Source organism: Alligator mississippiensis, chromosome 2 (assembly GCF_030867095.1).
Source record: "Alligator mississippiensis isolate rAllMis1 chromosome 2, rAllMis1, whole genome shotgun sequence".
NCBI lineage: Eukaryota > Metazoa > Chordata > Crocodylia > Alligatoridae > Alligator > Alligator mississippiensis.
The window spans coordinates 127,941,510-127,963,132 of NC_081825.1; the positions used below are offsets into that span (position 1 = coordinate 127,941,510).

Consider the following 21,623-nt stretch of genomic DNA (forward strand, 5'->3'; position numbering starts at 1 on the left):
TTACTAGTGTTTGCCAACTCCAGGAGCTGAGGAAATAAATCAGGGGAGGAGGGGAAAGGGGAGTGGCAGGTGGATGGGGGGAGTTGGTTGTCTGGGTGGTAGGGATCAGGGGACTAAAAATAGCCCCTGGTCCCAGGGCGTGGGAGAGAGCCCTCCCACCCCCCCCCCCAAACCTCCCCATGGACCCCATAAGCTCCCTTGATCCCTCAAACCATCCCAGACATAACCAACCCCCTGAAGACCCTGCCTGTCCTCCCTGGGAGCCTGCTTACCTCCCCAATTCCCCCAAGCCTCCCCACTAGCCCCCCCATCCTGACTTTCCTTAGATCAGGTGGCCATTTTTAACTCAATCTAACCTCCCCAAACATACCCTTAGATAAGATGCATTTCTGCATTGGAAAAAGTCATTGTTTTCCTCACATTCTACAGGGCCAGCTGGGGATACTGGGGATATGTAGCAGAACAGGGTTTTTATGTCCTATATGCTCACAAAAACTGGTTGGATAAACCAAATAAGCCCAGCAACATTTTATTTAGACAGAAAGGATTGCCTAAGTCTAATACAGAACTCTTTCACTAATCTGGGCTTTAGTTTTTGGATTGTTATAACTAGAAGTACTATAAATTATGCACTGCCCATACAACTTTAAGTCTTTATTGCTCCCTACAATACATGCAAAATAAATAGAAAGCTAAGCAAAACACCCCCCGGGATCACTCTCCCTCCAAATTAAAAATAGCTATCCAAACAGCTCTTTTAGCAGGAAGGGTTTGCAAACTCCCTTGGCTGGCTTGGCCTAGCTCTCTTCAGCAGCTGTGCTTCTGTAGTTATTAGTCAATGCTCTCAGTCTTATTTTTGTCTCTCAAACTCTTATTTTTGGTTTAATCTTCCTAATCTTCTTCTGGGGTTGCCTGCCCCCTTATCCAGCTAAGAATAGCCTGCTGCTGCTGTTGCTGAACATGAGTATGCAAACAAATGCACACACACACACCCCCGTCTCCCCTCTTCATCCTGCCTGGCTGTGCAAAAGGCTTCCTGTGACCACACAGACCACATGGACAAGCTATCTTGTGCTATTTTCAATTAACCATCTCAATTCAACAGTATTACAGTTGGATTTCACAGGCTACATTTTATTAGCTGTAATAGGGGAGATACCTGCCAAATGAGTAGAATGACACATTTTTTAAAAGTTATTTGATCAAATAAGAAAACCAGAACCCAAATTTAGATTTGGTTCCAAGTTTCAGGATTTGATCTGGCACAGATTTATTCTTTTGTTCTTTTGTCTAATAGCTTTTGTTAAACAAAAAAAGTTAGATAAATATATAGAGATATCATTATCTATGTAATTAATTAGATAATAGACTATTAAAGGCTTGATTTTCATCATAGCTTTAATACAGACTCTATTCCTACAGCCACAATTTTTTGCAGTATTCACAAACTGAACCCATATTTTTTGGCCATAGAGAACTGAAAATGTAAATATTAGCAGTTAGATGCAGACAAAAAAAGAAAAGAAAAAAACAGTTAAGTTTCTCCCTTTATGCCCACAATTCATAACAATGACATGAGTGCAATTATGTACAGGTTCAAAACCATGCCCACAAAAAGAGGCCAAAAGCTGAAGACATTTTAGAAAATTAGATTTACTTGTCATTGTTAGTTCTGTTAATTTCTGTTTTTCTCTCATTTCAGTCAGAGAAAATGTTCAAGTCAGGTTCTCATGCACTAACCCAATACCTGCAAAACACTTAACAGTTTATGTACTGAGAGCCACCGTGTCAGTCTGTATGTCCATAAGTTATTTGTGTTACACTTACACTGGATGCTCTGTGGATATGTCTTCATGTTCTGTGTTTATACAGCGTCAGAGATAGTGAGGTCCTGGTCCATTACTAGAGTTTCGATAGACACTAGTATTACCAATAATAAATAATAAAAAGGCTACAGTGTAGCAATGTAATCACTGCTGAGGTTGCCATTTATTTGTTTAATTCACATGAAAATTCTTAGCTGGACCCTAAAATACTATATGATTGGCTTAAAAGTTATGAGATTTAAAAAAGAACAGATATTGTTTCTTTGATTTTTGATGTTGGAGACTTTGGGATTCATATTTTCAAGCTTTTCTTCACAACCAAGAGAAACTGAAATTTACTTTCTTACAATGAAAGCTGAGATTCTCAGGGAACAGTGACTCCAATAGAAGGAGCTTTGAGAAAAAAGTCATGTTGTAACTTTTTAAGTAAAATTACGAGTCAGCAACACTGCAAAGCATTGTCATGGGACAGTTTCAATATCATGAAAATATCTCAGTCTCAATTAGTTTTGATTCATCACATAGGCCCTTCTTTAATTATTATTTCTGTTTCGATGGTCAATGGACAACCTTGAGTTTCAAAATGCTTTTATTTAGATATCCAAATATTAATTTAGGATTTATGGATTTAGGTTTTGTGAATTTAGGAGCCAAACACTAGCATTTGAATATTTTGGTCATCAAACCTAAAACTGGGGTTAAGCTTCCTTCTGATGCTAATATCCACTTAAGCAACTCAGCATCTGCAAGAATAGAAGGAACTGCTAAAATCAGTTAATCAGTTAAAATCTATAAAGGGGAAATGCTAAAATCAGTGTAAAATGCTAGGACAATGGTGACATCCTATGAAACACAAGTAGAAGTGGCAGGTTCCAGTGGATTTATAAACATGTCATCTGTTGAATCTAGGTTAAGTCCAAGGACATCATTTGTGCAGAACACATGTGAAAGGTTGTCAGCTTTCCAAATGGATATCCTAACTGCAGCAGGCAGTGAAAACCACAAACCATCTGCACCACAAGTCCACTCTAGTCATAATGCCAATGCTAATATGTATGTACAAGACTGTCTAGGTTTGTAGCATTAAATATTTACATGATTTGCTATATAAATATACAGAAACAGGGATTCCCTCTGAATAAAGGCACATGCTCCCTGAGGTCATGAACGTATGTTTTATATTCATGAAAGCATTTACTATTTTTTTAGGCTAAGTACAGACAGAGGCTGAATTGATTCAATGTTTGCTGGTTAGTCTAAGCTGTGTAGATTGAACTGATAATTAAAATGAACTGACATTCACTTTTGAATCTGGAAAGATAGCCAGATGCCTCCAGTGGCCCAGGCCAAAAGCCACAGGGTGCTAGAGCATGCTTCCCAGCCTGCTGGACACTGGCGAGGGCACCCGAATGCAGCTGAGTGGGGCCCATCCCTGATTGACTGCCCAGCACATGCCTCACCCAACTCCTTGCTCCCCCGACCCCCACAGTGGGGACAACAGTCCCTCCAGCCCAGGGCCCAGCCCATGTTGGGAGACCCCCAGACCTCAGCAGGGATTCTTGGCCTGTCAGGGTCTTCCAAACCCTGCAGCTGGTACAGAAGGGGAATTTGCCCATCCCACCCCTCAATATGGTCCAGTGCCAGCTTAGTCCCTCCAGCCCAGGGCCAAGGAAGTGCCTGGTATCAGCCCACGAGGGGGATCGCCAGGCTTCAGTGGGGGGTTCCCCTGCCCTGGGAAGGGTCCCCTGAGCTCAGCCCCAGGCTGGAGGGACTGTTCCTCCCCAATACCTGCAGTGGTGGGACTAACCCAGGGGTGGGCAAAATGCAGCCCGGGGACTGGATGTGGCCCACCAGGCCATTCTATCCAGCCCACAGGGGCCCCTAAAAAATTTAGAAAATTAATATTAATCTGCCCTGGGCTGCCTGTCATGTGGCCCTCGATGGCTTGCCAAAACTCAGTAAGCGGCCCTCTGCCCAAAATAATTGCTCACCCCTGGACTAAGCTGTCACTGGACCACAGAGAGGGGTGAGAGGGGGAAATTCCACCTCTCTGCACCATGGCAGAGCTCAGGGGACCCTGCCTAGGAAAGAAGATTCGCCCCGTGTGGGCTGATGACCAGTGTCAGCTGGGGCCCAGGCTGGAAGGACTGTTTTCCCTCGCATCCATGGGGGCAGGGCTAATCTGGTGCTGGGCCATGCTGAGGGCTGGGAGGAGTGAATTTCCCCTCTGTACCAGTGGAAAGGCTCAGACCACAATGCATGGAGTGGGAATCCCTCTTCCCCCCCACTGAGGCAAAGGGATCCCCCCATGTGGGCTGATGCCAGGCACCAGCTCAGCCCCAGGCTAGAGGAATTGTTTCCCCAGCACCTGCTGGGCTGGGGACTAAGCCAGACCTACGTGGAGGGGTGGGAGGAGGGAGTTTTCTCTCTGCATCAGCTCTGGGAACCCTGACTGGGGCAGAAGAACCCCCACTGAGTCTCAGGGATCTGGACTCCTGGGCTGGAGGAACTGCTCCCTGCCACCTGTGCACCCGTGACTCACGCTGACCGTGGGGGCGAGGAAGGCAGACCCTAACAGACCATGGCTCTGGCTGGGGCTACAGGAGGCTCTGTTCCTCCACCAGGCTTACAGGTACAGGCAGGACCAGGGCTGCAGAACAGAGGCTTTGCTGCCTCAGCTCTGTGACAGCCCAGGGGAGCAGACAGCTTGAGCCAAGCCTAGCCCATCCACTCTGCAAAGGGGGGGTTGTAGGGGAGGTGCAAAGCATCCTGGGATGCTGGGGGACTGTGAGTTAACTTAAGTCAGGAGAGCATCTGTGACACAAGTTTGATAGGCTGGTTTACCCTGAGTCAGTTAAATTTGATATATATACCCAGGTCTATCTTAAACCAGTTTCAGCCATTTTGAAAGTAGTTTGTGTGCACTGAGATTCTGTTCTGTTACAGTTTAAACCAGTTTCTGATCACTTATACCGGTTTATGTACAATGTCTGTCCCTAGATCTTAGTTACCAGCTTCTTTGCTGAAGCAGAATAAATGCCTGTAGTGAAACTGAGGTATTTCCAGGGGAGATCCCTCTGGAAAATCTTAGTTTCTACCACCTACCCCACAACACAGGAAGAGCAGAAGACAGATCACTGTGACGGTGTGAGGGGTGTGTACTGGAATAAAGGGGATGGAGGTTTATTAGGAAAATAAGAGATTCAAACTTGAAAAGTGCCCAAGGGTTTGTCCAGATATTCATAGCTTGCCATTTTCACCCCTTAAACTACTCTTCATTTCATGGATCTTTATTTTCCCTGGAAGTTTTGGAACTACCACAGCAGAATCTCAGGTGAAGTGGTTTCCAATATTTTAGACCCCTTGCTAAACTCTTGACACCTTTCAGAAAATGACAGCTCTTAGCTTTTGCTCATTTCTTGACTATAGAAAAATAATAATTTAATTCTTCTGTTGCAAAGACCTCAGAAACACAACAGGTCATAATGTTCTTGACAGTGGGCATGCCTACATGAGATGCTTAATGAGCAGAAGACTAATTCGACTGTGCATTAGCGCGGTGGGCAAAGCCCATGCTAATGTGTTAATGCACAGTAGATTTAGTCTAATGTGCAGCAGCGTCACAAAAAAACTATTCATCAGTGTTAATGTACTGTAGCACTGATTACAGTGTATTTAGTACCTGTCATTACAGGTACTAAACTTAATGCACTGTAATTACGGTGCATTAATGCTCTTGTAGACACACCCACTATGTATTCCTACTTCAGATCTCTAGATTTGTCTTGTGCATAGGTGTTTGCGTGCCTAAAAGCACTAATATTATGTAGCACCCCTGGGTACACTGAAAGGATCTCATGGCATCCCAGGGTGAGGTGGCACTCTGGGTGAGAATCTACCCCCCAAAAAAGCAAACATAGTATGTTATATATATATTCTTGTACATATTAAATGCCATTATGCAGTGACTTACCAACATCTTGAGAATTCATTCTAGCACCAGGCTGTTTAAAGGGATGCACCACTTTTATATCTGCTGGTGGCAAATAAGATGGTTTCAGGCTAACTGTGACTGTAACCTTGCCAGTAAATTTGTTGGCTCTCCAAATCATACCAGTTTTCAACTCTGTATAGTACAAGTGCTCAGCAAACAGAGACATGCCAAACAAATGTGGTCTGGAGCAGAAAGAAAATAACAAGTGACATGTTATTTCATTGCCATTCATTCACCTGCTCGTAAATTTATCCCGAGAACATCAAAGCTTGGCTCATTTTTCTATATCACTTATGTTTACTTTGAATACCCTGACATTTTTTGTTTATCACAAATTACAAAAATGTGAACTCATGGCTGAGTGGTCTAGGATTAAAAGGTATAAAACTACTGCTAAAGATAAAATAGACCCCAAAAACTTTAAACACAGTAGGGCCAGCAAAAAAATAATAGAAATATTATCTTTAGGCTGAATGACTAGTTTATAGAGACTCTCCAGGTTTACAGAGAAAATCCTGGTATTCTGTCCAATTACATTGAACCCAGGATTTAAATAGAGAGCACATCATGATGTACAACATTGTGGAAGGAACCAATCCAGCTAACTTTCCCTATTTCCTTGGAAGACTTCAAATGCCTGGTACTGGCCCCCTCAGAAATTAATAACCCGGGAGAAAATACCTGACATCTCCCTAGAAGCCCTGCTCTGTTATAGAAATGTACTCCCCTTCTCACTGGAGAGTGTTAATCTCTTTGCACACCTCAGTAGTGCAGATTAGGAGGAGTCAAAGGGGGCCATAAATCTATGCATTCACCTTGAACAAGAAGGGTAAAAAAGAACCAGGATTCTGACTTTTGTGTTCCAGCCCATATGCCATTGGGATAAAAGACCTAGAAACAGGTGGAGAAAGTCATGCTGCCTCAGGGAACACATGGAAACTAAAAAATGGTATCATAAGGATGGCTGGGCAAGTTTGACATGAGCCCTTGACACTGCCTAAAGGGAGGGTGTCAAAAAGGAGCTAAGCCAAGGTGCCTCGCCTTCCCCTGGACTTCCCACTTTCCACTTCCCTCTCCCCTTCCACAGTGTCCCCCCTCATCCTCCCCTTCACCTTCCTTGTAGTGGCTTTGAGTCCAGCTCTGGAAGCATGAAAGCCAGAGCAGCAGCAATGACAGAAGGAGACAGAGACTCAATGATGTTGGGAGACATTGCCTCATTTTTTTCCCTAGTGAAAACTCGTGGCTTTGGTCACTCAATGTGTGTCAGCAACAAAAAAAATTAGGTGATATCTACTTCTGTGCTATCACTGCTCTTCTGCCCTTCCCAATGCCAGTGCCAGAGCCAGTGCCAGAGCTGGGGGGAAAGCAGAGGGACAAGGAAGGACAGGGGACTGCCCAGTACTGGCAGTACTGGCCACTTACACCTCTCTTCCTAATCCTCCACAGAAGATTTCTAAGGACTCGTGAGTTGTGATTGTTTAAGGGTCTGAAGAGATGAGCCAAAAGGTGGTATTACCCAGGCAGCAATGGAAATGGGTTCTGTTTGTTCTATTTTCCTGTCATCTTCTAACTATATATCTGCTGTTATGAGAATGCTTTGTCATTTTCCATATCTATTTTATATTCCTGAATGTTTTCCAGAGTCACAAAATAGGGTGGGAAGAAGAAGAATTTCTCTCTCAAAGCCTAAGAAAATATTTTCTTTCTTTCTGTCTGGCTCAGTAAAACTTACTGTGCAGAATGCTTGAGCAAATGAATAGAGCCACCATTATAGTCACATGATCCTACATGTGAAATATCTTCTTCACTGTCATACTGAACCCAGAAAATTCGTACATCAGCAAAATCCAATGAGATTGCCTTTATTTTTTCAGTGGTCCTTAAAATGCCTCTCATGTCAGTTCCATCAAGCCTTGCCCTAAGAATGCTGGGAAGAGCACTGTCTGAAGACCAAAATACGAATCTAAAAGCAAAAGAGAGCCATATTTTAGAAAAGTAATTTGATAGTCAGTGAAGGAGACGATACAAGTTATTTAACCCAGATTTCATTCACTTTTATTCATCTTTATTCAGTATGCCCAGATTTGAATCACCTCATTCTGAAGTGCAATACTCACTAAGATAGCTGTGGCATAAAGGAAAAACCAGATATGCAAAAACCCAAACCTAAAAACTATATTTACAAGATATTCTTCTTGGATTCTTAATTCAGCAACACCTGAAAATCTGCCAAGGCCGTATGCCTAAGAGGATCTGAATATTACTCTTGACACACCGTTGCCATTTTTAGAGGTGCACCAATACATCAGTCCCATATCATATCGGCACCAATATATGGAAAATTGATATTATCGGCAATTGGCTTTTTTTGGCTGATGTGGCCAATAATATTGCCAATAAATGCCCCGTGCATGTGCACAGCTGCAGTGCAGCACACTGGCAGCCAGGAACACAGCCTGGCAGCTTGGAGAGCAGCTTGTGTTGTGTGGGAAGGGGCGGGGGGGAGGGAAGGGGCGCAAACCAAGGCCCCTGTGGTGAGGGAGGGAATGGAGCTGGGGCAGAGGCAGGCACTGCACAGCCAGGGCTGGACAGAGTGGTGGCACAAGGAGGAGGGGGGATGGCTCCTGCTGCTGCACGCGCCCCAGGAGGGTATGAGGGGGCTGCCCCCGGATCTGTGCATGGGGCAAGGGCAGGCTGAAGCTGCGGGCTGCGGCCAGGGCTGTGCCAAGTTCTTCCTGGTGGGGGGGCTGAGCCAGGCTGTGCTCAGGGTGGGCAGCGACAGCACTGCGTGGGAGGGGGGGGTACAGCTACCCCAAAATTCACCATAGCCCCCGTCACAGCACAATCGGATCAGTATTGGCTGATATGGCTCATTAAAAATCAGCCATTGGTATCAGCCCAAAAAGTCTCTATCGGTGCACCCCTAGCCATTTTGCTTTACAACTGTTAGAGGAGTTTGAGACTTGCAGGCTTTAATGCTTTTTGTTGTTAGGATGGAGTTCTGTGGGCAAATGGTCCTGGTTACCAGAATCACTTAAAAAACACAAAAAACTTTCCTATTTTTTCTTTAGCAGTATCAGAAATGTCATATCTAGTCTCCTTCTTCCCCAACCCCAATTTTGCTGGAGAAAGTACCAGTTGAAAGCTGTACATAGTCAGTTCTCACTTCAAAATGTCCATTAGTTATTGCTGTTAAGTCAAAGTTAAATCATAAACATAAAAGGAGGTCATACTTTTTAATCAACTGCTTCCCCTTTATGATCTTTACTTTTAGCCTCTTGGTTCCTATAATATCATTTCATTTGTTTTCAGGTGATGATAGAGCAGTTGTTCTCAACTTTGTTAGACTTAAGGCACCCCTCAGAAAATGCCAGCTTTTAGCTTTCACTTGTTTCTTGACTACAGAAAAATAATAAAGCAATTCTTTTGTTGCAAAGAGCAAGCCAGAATTTTTTTGACACTATGGATTCCTATTTCAATTCTCTTGGTTTCACCTTGTGAATCAAGTACAATGCTAATATTACCATATCGCTGGTTGAGAATGGCTGTTATAGAGATATACAATGTAGATGAAAGCTTCATGTGTAATGTAGAAGACTAACAAGAAAATAAAGAGTTAAACAATAAAGGTAAACTTGTTATATATGGAAAATAAGAAGGGCAAAAGCCTCAAGAGGCTTACAATGCAATTACTGATATACATTCTATGACTGTCACAGTCAATTAGCCATGGATAAAAAAATGTTTTAGTACAGACAATTCAAGATGGATATTATTACAGTTTTCAAACACTGAAATAATAATAGCTCTTACTTGTTATCTAATGCTTTAAAAGGTTGGGTAACTACTATAATTAATCTCCATTTTACAAATGGGAAAGCCAAGGAACAAGCGTGTACTTTGAAGCCACATAAAAGTCAACGGAAATTTTTCTCTTATTTTGGTGGGAGTTAGATTGGGCACAGGTGAGTTGCACAAGATTATGCAAGAAGTCAGTGGCATGAATAAGATGCAGAAACCAGATCCAGTGACTCACAAACCTTTGCTGAACGAAAGTGTGCTCTCTTACAATTTCTTGATCATGTCTAAACTTTTTACAGAAAACGAATGGGTACAACAATCATAGAATCATAGAAAATTAGGGTTGGAAGGGATTTCAGGAAGTCATCTAGTCCAACCCCCGGGTTACAGTAGGAGCATCCCCAACTATATCATCCCAGCCAAGACTTTGTCTACCAGGTCTTAAAAACCTCCAAAGATGGAGATTCCAAAATTTCTCTCAGTAGCCTGTTCTATCGCTTTACTACCCTCCTAGTGAGAAAGTTTTTCTTAATATCTAACCTAAATTCCCTTGTTGCAACTTGAAAGCATTTATTATTCCTTGTTTTGTTATCTGACACCACTGACAGCAGTCTATCTCCATTTTCTTTGGAACCACCATGCAGGTAGTTGAAAGCTGATATTAAATCCCCTCAGTCTTCTCTTCTCCATACTAAGCAAGCCCAGTTCTTTCAGCTTCTCCTCAGAAGCCATGAGCCCCAACCCCGTAAACATTTTTGTTGCCCTCCACAGGACTCTCTTCAATTTGTCCACATCCTTTCTGTAGTGGGGGCCCAAAACTGGACGTAATATTTCAGATATGGCCTCACCACTGCCAAATACAAGGGAATAATCACTTCCCTTGGTCATGCTGGCAAAATTCCTACAAATACAGCCCAGTATGCAGTTAGCCTTCTTTGCAACAAGGGCACACTGTTGACTCATATTTAGCTTATTGTCCACTGTAACTCCCAGGTCCTTTTCTGCATACCTGATACTTAGCCAGTCAGCTCCCAGCCTGTACTGGTGCATGAGATTGTTCCGTACTAAGTGCAGGACTTTCATGAAGTCCAATAAGGACAAAAGCAGATTTCATCTGGTCCAATCCTCCAATTTGCCTAGTTCTCTCTGAATCCTAGACCTACTCTCCAGCATAGCTACTATTCCCCCAGCTTGGTGTTATCTGCTAACTTGCTTCATCCCATCCTTCATATCACTAAGATACTGAACAAAACCAGCCCTGGGACTGAACCCTAGGGCACTCCACTTGATACCAGCTGCCAACTAGACATTACTACCTTTGGAGCCCAATAATCCAGCCAGTTTTATATCCACTTTACAGTCCATTCATCCAACCCACATATCCTGAGCTTGCTTGCAAGAATGTAGGAGACGGTATCAAAAGCCTTGCAAAAGTCAAGGTATATCACATTCACTGCTCCCCCTGCATCCACAAAGTCAGTCATCTCATCATAGAAGGTAATCAGGTAGGTCAGGCATGACATGCTCTTGGTGAATCCAAAAGTACAAATAAAGTTATTCACTACTTGACAATTAAATTTATATTATACACAAAAGCATCAGGACAGAATATTCTATAACATAAGAATAATAAACCAAGTCCTCCTAGAAGTCTGCTTTCTTAACAATTTATTATTAATTCATGAGACCGACTGGTATGTATATGAATAGTACTTTAAAATGCATCCATGATGAAGCTGTCCACAGAGTTTATCAGTTTAGCTAAGTTGATATTCTTCATAAAAATATTTTTATGTGGTTTTAGGCTGCAAAAGTTCAAGCACTGTGGGGACTTCCAAATCAGCAAACTTACCAATAAGTAGAAGATGGGGTGACCCCAAACAAATAGCAACCTGGCATTCAGAGCAATAACAGTAGCTGCAGAACAAATATTCAAAGCTAACCAAGAGCAGAGGCAATATATTAAAAGAGGGGAACAAAAAAACACATATATTTAGTGCTGCTTTAAAAGTTGCCTATTTCTAAATAAACACTAAGTTCTTAATCAGGACTGTGGTATAGACCATGGTTTCCCAAGATTTTCAGGCATCTTTACCATTTTACCTCCACCTCCTTCTCTTGAAGCCTCATTGTCTGGCCCTTCCCTTGCAGTGAATAACATTCTCATTTCTCCTCTGCCTTGCAATCACAGCCCTCCCCCTGTTGCTTTAATGAGCTAAGAGGTTGAGTTTCTGTGCTGAAGTCCAACATGCTGCTGCCCCCTGCCACTCTTAATTCTGTGCTAATTACTCTTCATTATATTTTTGTCAAAGTTGTAAACATTATTTGGCTTTAGAATCAATCTACTGCACACAGACTGTGTCCCATTAGCCTACAACTAATAACAAAAGCACTACATTTATTTTGTGAATTTATAAACCCATATAGAGTTACCTTTTTCCAGGATCAACAGCAATACTCGTGGGATGACCTACATCTTTTAAAAGGACTCGGGAGTTGTTTCCATTCATATTGGTTGTTTCAATGGTTGCCTTCTGCTGGTTGGCCCAAAGAATATCTTGATTTATCCAATTGATGGTAAATCCTGAAACACCTTTTCCTACATAACAGAGTCTCTGTAAAAAGCAAAATAAACCACGCCAATAAAAATACAGCCAAAATTATCATACTGAACTCATCCACAAATACAATTGGATAAGGTACAAATACATAAAGGCTTCCACCTCATTTCATAGCACCATATACATAGAATTTTCTCTCTTGGGACTAGTCATAAGGCAGAACAGTCCAAGTGCCTCATTATGTAGCAAAAGCCCCCCTTGTACATTTCCCTTCTGGACATGGATATAACAGAAGCCCCTTCTTACCTGCACCCTTCCCCCTGCCCAATATTGCACATTTCCTTTTCTTCTAAGTATTGGCAAAGACCTAGCACACTCATTGCATGGGTGTGGCAAGGCTCAGAGCAAGCCAGAAAGCTGAAGTGATTTTCTGTAGGAGAAACCTAGAAAATACACCTACATATTACTGCCACTAAAGAAAACAAAAGAACTAAAATATCCACTGCAAAGACTGCAAATATATCCTAGTGTTAACTCACTTACTGTCCTCAGTAGCCTTTGGTCCTCACTACCTCACGTTGCATTTTTATACATTTCTCACAGTGCATTTTTATGTCATCTGTGTCATCTTACCATGACATTTTATATTTTACATTTTATACTTTTAAATGCTTAAGGAATGTACTCCCTGTAGAATGAAGTTACACCCTGGACCATTGTTAAAACTGCATTAAAATTGTAATTCTAAAGTGATAAAAACTGTTATATTGGGCAGTCCCTTGAGTGAATGCGAGTGAATGATGATCATCAGTAGACAATAGCCTAGCCAAAGGAACTCCATTTTAAACTAATCAAGCTAAAGAACTGATTCTTGGAACTCAGCACCTACCCTACTGACTATTCCTGCAACCCTTAACAATACCATTGTTAATTAATCAAAATCACAAACTGACTCCCAAAACTGCACTACCAGCAGGCAAGACCTCTGTGACTAAGAGCTGCCAGATACTACTCAAGACCCATATGGGACAGCAACCTCTGGATTTGATAGCCAAGATGATGCTGGGGGATCACACAAGTCTGCCAGAAAGGGATAAAAGGCAGTGAAGTGTGACCCTCAGTGGCACCCTCTCATCTAGCACCTGACCAACCAAGACAGATGGACAAGCAGGCAACCCCCTTCTAGAGATAACATCACCTTGAAGGAAGCTGACCATCAACAGCAGACTCGGGGGCCTCGGATAGGTAGATATACTGACACCGGTGCTCTCACAATCACTACAGCAGCTGCTATACACTATACTACATGGGTCTGAATGACATGGGTTTGAATGAGTGAGTGCATGTGTGTGTGTGTCTGTGTGTGCTAAGGTGACCTGTACCACCCATAACTCAGTTTCCATTTATGATTTTATTGGTAACTTCACATCCCGTCCAATAAACTAGAATTTATTATGATCCCGTGACTTGGTCCTCTGTAGCCAACAATTATACCTCCAGAGGTAAGAGCCAGGATTATCCCAGTCAACCCAGCTGTACGTGGGTAGCTGTGCATTTGGACTGAACAATCAAAGTCATTGGCTACAACTCTTTCATGATTAGTCCCTTCATTGTCAATTCAAAAGATGGCATTTCCATGGCTAAAAATGAGCAAGGGTGTGGGATCTAAGGGAATGTCATGTTTGCCATATCACTTTCTTGTGATCTGCTGTGCCTTTACCATGTTAATCTAATGTGTCACTAGGTACAGGATGACCTGTGACTTTAATCAGCTTAATTTCTTCTATATTTCTCCATGTCTGCCTTTATACTCACACCTACATTTATAAATGCAAACCATTAAGTTAAGTGATGCTTAGGATGACCTGTTCTCCAGTGAAAACTGTCCAGATTTTCCTTCTTCCTAACATGCTACTCTGCAGGCACTCACCATAAAAGATCTGAGATTCTCAGTCCTACTCTAAGGTCCAAGATCCTTCAAACTCAAACACTCAGAGTAAATTAGTCAGGTCTGCAGGAGCAGAGGCGTTTGCCTGGGTAGCACCCACTGGGTGTGTCTACGTAAGACATTTACTGTGCAGTTGATTAATTAACTCTGCAGTAAATGTCTCAGCCTCTATACATGACCCTAAATACAAGTCCTACCCTGCTACAGAGTTTTCTCATGCGCATCACCACATGTCTAGGTGCTGAGCCGACTGACTGGGGCACGTAGGTGCTTCAGTGCGGGGGCTGCCTGCTGATTAGCCCCACACTGAAGCAGTCTTGTACCCCAGACAGCCCCTCCACAACACATTGATCCCAGTCAAGGAAGCCCCAGGCTTACAAGCTGACCCTCTAGATCCCCTACCAGCCAGGGCTGCTACGATCTGCTTCAATGTACTATGCTCCAGGCACACATGTAAAGCACGCACCTGAAAGCGATTAGCTCCACAGTTTATTGCTATCCATTAATGGCACTGGTGCCAGTATATGCACCCAGTCAGTACTAGAAAAAAAGTTCTAGAAGTGCTGGCCATCTTTCAACATACATTAGCCATTGCCACCAAATGGAACGTACTGTGCAGCTGTTTCTGAACCAAAAACAGAAGGCTGAAAGGAGTGTTTATTGTGACTCCAGGTCACAATAAACCATTTAATAAGTTCAAAAAATGTGAGGGAGTTAATCCCTCATGAAATAGGGGAGTTCATATGTTCAAAAAATGTGAGGGAGTTAATCCCTCATGAAATAGGGGAGTTCATATGTTCAAAAAATGTGAGGGAGTATGATCTTTTTAATTTAGGTTTCTGAAGATGGAAAAGTCTCACAATGCGAGTAATAAATATTAAAAGCCAGTAGAAATTGGTGCTGCCTTCAAAATTTGGTTTGTCTGAATTTCTTGATTTTCATTCTATTTCCAGCTACTCACACCGTAGCAGGCATGCACACTCTGAATGCCAATAGAACAGTCTACTAAACACAGTTCTCTGAGTTTGTGCTGTGGCCATTATGCCAAAATTTCATACTTTAAAACTTTGGGAGCAAACCAATAAGTATAAACTGCTAACACGAGATGTGAGGAGCAGCCACATATCTGATGTGTTTGTTATACCTGGTATCCCAGAGAATTCTGTCAAAATTAGTTATCTCGAGTTAGTTCAAAATTCCATAGAGAATGCAAATAATGGCAAATTATCCAATAGTGACCATTTATCAGAGATTCAGAATGGGGGACAATGGGGGACTGTCAAGGATCTGGAACAACGATGAATTAAATCATAGTGGCAAATTATCCCATAGGCAAATTAACCAAAATTTACTGTATTACCTTACCTCTTGTTTTGTGCCATTTAGGTATACTCGTTGCAGAAGCCCTTTTTTGGTGTCTACCCAATACATTTTCTCTTCTTCATAATGAAAATCTATGAGGGTTGATTCACCAGCATCGGCTACTATTCGCTCATGATTAGTGCCTTCACTGTCAATTCGAAAGATGGCATTTCCATGGCTAAAAATGAGAAATGGTGCAGGATCTAGGGGAAAAAAAGATGTGTTCATAGCTATTGTACTTTTATGGGACTAAATTCCTCTCATCTCCATGTTAATTATAGAGTAGGTAGAAACCGATGATACTCCTAATACTCAAACGTTATGCATTTTGTGTCATTGCCCATAAAAGTCTCATAATTACCAATGTGTCACACAAAGTTGATGTTCCCTCACTTTGATTGTGGAAAAATAACTACCACAAAAATTCACAAATAAAACTGAGATTGGAGAAAGAGGAAATACAGGAAACCCACACTCTTCGCGAGTTTGGCATTCGCTGTTTCAAATATTTGCGAATGCCGAACCCACTTCTTAAATACGCTTAAAGGAGCTCCTCGGGAGCTCCACGCTTGCCACCGCCATGCTCCTACCACCACCACCATGATCCCGCCATTGCCAGAGCAGCTGTGCCTCCCTCCCCCGCCACCGGGGGGCACTGAGTTCATGAACGCAGATGGAGTTCATGAACGCATTGCCTTATTTGCGGATTTTGCCATTCATGGGGGATATGAGAACATATCCCCTGAGAATGGTGAGGGTCATCTGTATCTAATTCTACATACTATAGTCAAAAGTGAAGGGGGGAGGAGAACAATGTTCTAGTCCTGGGGTCGCCAGCCTACAGAATGAGTGCCATAAGTGGCATGGGCACCCTGTGTGTGGCACATGGCAAACCAGGAAGTGAGGAGGCAGCACAGTGGCAAATAAAGCAGGGAGCAGAAAGCCAAGTAGCAGACTGAACAATAAGCACAGGGAAGGAAGCAGAAAACAGAGCAGCAGATAAAGCAGGGGAAGGGGATTGGAGTGACAATCGGTAAGGATGTGGGGCAAATTTGTGGCATGCTTGCCAAAAAGGCCCCCTCTGCACTAGTCTATGTTTCTCTGGTTAAAGTTCTCCCAGCTGTGTGTATCTGGTGAGAACAGCCCCAGCCCTAGAGCAACTCTAATGTCTCGTCATCTCCCCAGACTAGGAAATTGAAGCTTTTAACAGGAAGAAGCATCTGGAAAGTGATCATAGAATTGAAGCAGATGCCCTTACAAACTGTTCCAACTGTTAATATCTGTACTATTATTAATCATAATAACAATTAATTATTAAGATTAATTCCCAAACAAAAATTATGTTACTGAAGAGTTAAGAGTGACAGTACATTTCATCAGCTTTGTGTCAAGTACATCCCAAGTATATTCAAATGATCCCCAAAACCCAGGAATCCAGACATGTGGAAATGCAGTTTGGGCACCCAGACAACCTTAGGTAGAGACAGGGCAATTACTATGTAGCTGGGTTTTTTTGCATTTTAGCTTTTGTGGTCCTAGATTAAACTAAATCAGTTTATAAATTTACATTAGAATTTTTTCACCGCTCTCCTGGTGTCATTAGAGGCCAGAGCATGTAATGCTCTTTGAGTGCCATAATTCTGCATTTTTGTTCCTTAACATGCTTGTAGATTTCTTTCAAAGATGCGTTCTGCCCCCATCCTCTTGCCCTGATACACCCAATTAGACACGTGCTGTACTTGGACATCCTCAGTGCCAGTACTTGTACTTCTCATTCTGATAGTGCAATCTAGCCACACTCTGCCTGCCCACTGAGTGAGTATGCTTGCAAGAGAAAAGGCTAATTTGTCATAATTTGGCCTTCATTTAAAAAAAAAAATGTTTTGGAAAAAATATTCCACTGACTAATCACCAATTTTCTGACAAACCCACCTTCCGAGGTGAAAGCCATAAACCTTTTGGTAGCAGCTTGTACCTGTATGAGATGTCTATCTGTGACTAGTTAGCAAATGAAGGGATAAGAGATTCATGATAAATGTTATTTAATCAAGTTATTATGAAATGCAGCTGTGAGATAGATACAGAAGATAGCTAACTACCCAATCACTTGCTGGATTTTGTTTCCAAGGAAAGAGAACTCCTAGATCAATCAAACCCATACCCTACCACCCGCTTTCACTGATGTGCTTTTAGCATGTGCAAGTATGAATAAGTACACCCATTTTACTATTTTGAGAAAAGTTTTTTAAAAGTTCTTATTTGCACAACAAAATAAGATTGGGTTCTGAAATAAATTGACATTTAATTGAATTGAACTGGACAACCTTTAGATGGACAAACTCCTACAAGGTGACGGCATAATAAACCTCCAGGTCTGATCCATCTCCCATCAGAACAATGGAAAACCTCACACCTCAAGATTGAGTTTGAGTCCCCTTTCATAAAGCAAGTTAGGCATCAGGTTTTGACCAATACACAAGATATGCTTTAATGTTCTGTAAGAGGAAATTCACCAGTACATTTATCTTTAGGATAAGTTGTGCTGCACTTGGAGTTTTCAAGGTATTATCCAATTATAACAGCTGCTTTTAGGACATTGGTGACTCTTTTTTTCTGCTGTTGTTTGCATTGAACATCTCCATGTGAGAATATTTGAACTATGTAGACTTGGTTTACGTAAATAGTAAATGAATGTTGAGCTGTAGCAAGGTTGATTTGTCTCAGGAGTCTGACAGCTGCACTGCTGGTATTTTTGCCAGTTACTTCCTGGACCAAGAGCTTACATGTATTTTGTTTTTGTCCTTTCCAGCCAATGAATTTCACACTAGGAGAGTCAAACTGAAGGCTCTCAGTGTAATGGCACTGAATATACTTAGGGATTCTGTATTGTTTGGGTTTTCCTTTGTCATTTAATAGTTATAATTCAGAATCACCTAGAAGCTCCCAACCGGATTTGAGGCTTCATGCTATCAACACATTGTATCTGCATAAACAGATAAGCAATCCCCCAAAAAGCTATAAAATATGAAGAAAATATGTTTGGTGGACTTCCTGTTGTAGAAATTATACCCAGAGTAGGGGCCATAGTGAAGAGTAGACCCCTGTACTGAAAAACCCCTGAAGATAAGGACCACATCTGATAAAAAATGTTTATATCTGATAGAAGTGGATAAAGTAGTAATATTTGCATTATTCTTGCAGAGAAGCACAAACAGTCACCCAAACAAGAGTACCATAGACCCTACTGGGGCACTCCTTTAAATCTCAGAGCTATCTTTATAAAAACAATAATATCCTCCATTATCTTTTCTTCTGTAGTGTGTGTTTGTTCTTTGAAAAACATCTATATACAAACAGTATTGGAAGATTACATGTTAACTTTCACCCCACTGATGTTCAAATCAAATGTACATTCTTTAGAAATAAATCCAAAATAAAAGAATGCTTCTTTTTAAAGGGCTAGCCTTGTAAACTCAGTGGGGCATACCTACATCAAGCTTGGTTCTTTCTAATTATAGCCCCCAAACCAGAACTGAATTAATAATTCTGTTTATTTGTGAGCCAAGCAAAATAAGGCTCAAGCCCCCTTAAATATACTGACACGGGAAGGCTAACATATGTCAGCAAAAAAGTGTTAAAATGTGCTTTGGTCATGTGCTAAAATACCACAGCACTGGAAACCCAAGAGACTGAAACAGAGAGATGAGTATTAACAGCTGTGACTAGTAACCTCACTGTGCTAGACATTAGTGTTGTGCGAAACAGGCCGTATTTGATTTGGATTCGGATTCGGCCTGAATTGGGGACAGTGAATCGATTCATTGATTCAGATCATTGTCCTGATTCAATTCAGCCGAATCCGAATCTGAAGATTCGATGCTGATTCAGAGAATTAGTGATTTGGCCATAGGCACAGCTTTAAATGTTTTTTCTACATACCTCAAGGTACCAGGTGTGGCTCATGAGTGCTGCAATAGTGGCGCAGATGCAGCATCCCACGGGAGCATGTCGGGGGCCCCATCTGCTCAGCGGTGAACCTGGAAGTGGACCAAAAGTACTTCCAGTCCACTTCTGGGTCTGCCACCGAGTGTGCAGGGGACCACCCCCTCCGCCCCCCTGGCCCAGCGATCGGCTGCAGGTGGACCCTGGGTGTCTCCCCAGACCCATGAGGCACTAGTCGCTGAGCCAGGGGACAGGGAAGAGTCCCTCGTGCACTCCCCGGTGGACCCAGAAGTGGAATGGAAGTGCTTTTGGTCCACTTCTGGGTCCGCTGCTGAGCGTGCACCGCCCCCGCCACCCCGGTGCTCCCATGGGACACTTCATATGTCATCTCAGTTTTCACGAGACACTTGGTACCTTGAGGTTTGTAGAAAAACATTTAAAGCTGTGTCTATGTCTGAATTATCGAATCTCTCCGAATCGATTGGGAGCGTTCCGATTCGATTCAGAGAGATTAAAGGGTCTCCTGATTCGATTTAGATTTGGAGATTCAGCCACCAAATCGGGCCAAATTGAATCAGTGACCGAAGCTTCACACAGCCCTACTAGACACTGTACGTGTGCAGAGCAGTAGAAAGTCTATCCCTCAAAGGACTTGCACTCTAAAGATGTCTACACAGAAGATAGCAGTGTCAGATGGAGAGCCTTGATCTAGAGCTAAGCAAGCTATTGGGACTGTAAGGTGAGATAATGGAAGATAATTAGATTCTGAAAGCAGTCCAATGATGACAACACACACTTGTTTTTTAGCACAGCATATAATCCTTCACACAGTTCTGCGCTGCCAGAGTTAACAGACGACTTCAGGTACCCAAAACTAGCTCATAAAGTCAGTGCAGGTATAGACAAGATAAATGCAGGGTAACAGAAAGGGGGATAACATACACCAGATTTGACAATATGAAGGCAGCAAATGTCTTGTGAGTGCCATGATTGTTTTGGGATGGGAATGGTTAGGGGAAGGCTAGGAGGACAGTAGACACACACACACACTCATGAGAAGAGAAAGAAAGAGAGATGCTATCATGAATGGCACATGGCCCCAGCGGCTGGTGGGGCACAGCTGCACTGGCGGTGGCAGGAGTGCAGCGGCAGGAGTGCAGCAGCATTAAGTACTGAGCTCCCACAGACACTGCCAGCGCTGTCAGCAGCAAGGAAGGGGGCCGGTGAGCACTGACCAGGGGCAATCATGGACTGCCTGCAGACACTGCCGGCAGTGTCGGTGGCAGGTTGGTGAGTGGCAACCACTCGCAGATACCACCGACAATGTTGGTGGCGCCTTTTTGCAAGGGGTGCACCGCCCCACTCAGGGAGTACACATGCACCCATATACATCCCCTACTCATCGTCCATGGATGCTATGACCCTGAAACAGGTAGGGAGTAAGTCTGCTAATAAAGAAGCGCCCATCTTAGATGCTCATTTTCTTACCACAACCATACCTATGACATCCATGAAGTATGAACAATAACTTACTAAACCAGAGAACCAGCCCATTCCACTTTCACCATCCGTTTGATTTTTATGTTAGAAGAGGCAGTTGTACAGAAAGTGAATGAAACTGGCCAGGCACTGTCCATTAACTGAGGTATTTTGAGTCTGCTCTGAACAAAATAGTGGACTCTTTCCACACTAAACTGATGCTAAGAGCTAGAGAAAATTGTAAAGCTCTTTTCAGCCATTAAAAAAGGATCACTTTACCATCAGCATAACAGGACCACTTGTCATTATCCAGTGTGTAGCCAGGCAAGCAGGAGCAAATATAGGACCCTGGAACATTGGCACAGATTTGGCCACAGGTACCCAGGCCACCTTGAAGGCATTCATCGATATCTGAAATGCAAGTATGTACAGGTCAGGACAATTCAGAATGCAAGAGAAGAACAGAAAACAACATAAAATGCACTTCTTAGGTAACATGTTGGCTACAATTTTAATCTCCCATTTTTAAACTGGCAAGGTGGAGATATTGTATTATTCCCTGCTTTTACAAAAGCCCTAAATAAATTTTAGATGTAGGAAATAATCAGAGAAACCACCCAGCTGTCTAATGACTATGTAGTCTAAAGTACCTTTTAATAACCCTGCAGACAGAAGGAATGCTCTGTTTGTTTTAGTGGCTTGCATCATTA

The 21,623-nt window shown here is 42.6% G+C and overlaps 1 protein-coding gene across 2 annotated transcripts in view; it reads right to left on the reverse strand.

The window, feature by feature from the left end:
• The window catches only part of EGF (epidermal growth factor), a 98,245-nt gene that overhangs the window by 62,996 nt on the left and 13,626 nt on the right, over positions 1-21,623 (reverse strand). For both annotated transcript variants that reach the window (XM_019500146.2, XM_019500145.2), the window contains exons 2-6: positions 21,193-21,324; positions 15,496-15,695; positions 12,055-12,236; positions 7,553-7,783; positions 5,800-6,002 (exon numbers count right to left, since the gene is read on the reverse strand). In XM_019500146.2, coding sequence (XP_019355691.1) covers positions 5,800-6,002; positions 7,553-7,783; positions 12,055-12,236; positions 15,496-15,695; positions 21,193-21,324 — 948 coding nt within the window. The remainder of the gene's footprint in view (positions 1-5,799; positions 6,003-7,552; positions 7,784-12,054; positions 12,237-15,495; positions 15,696-21,192; positions 21,325-21,623) is intronic.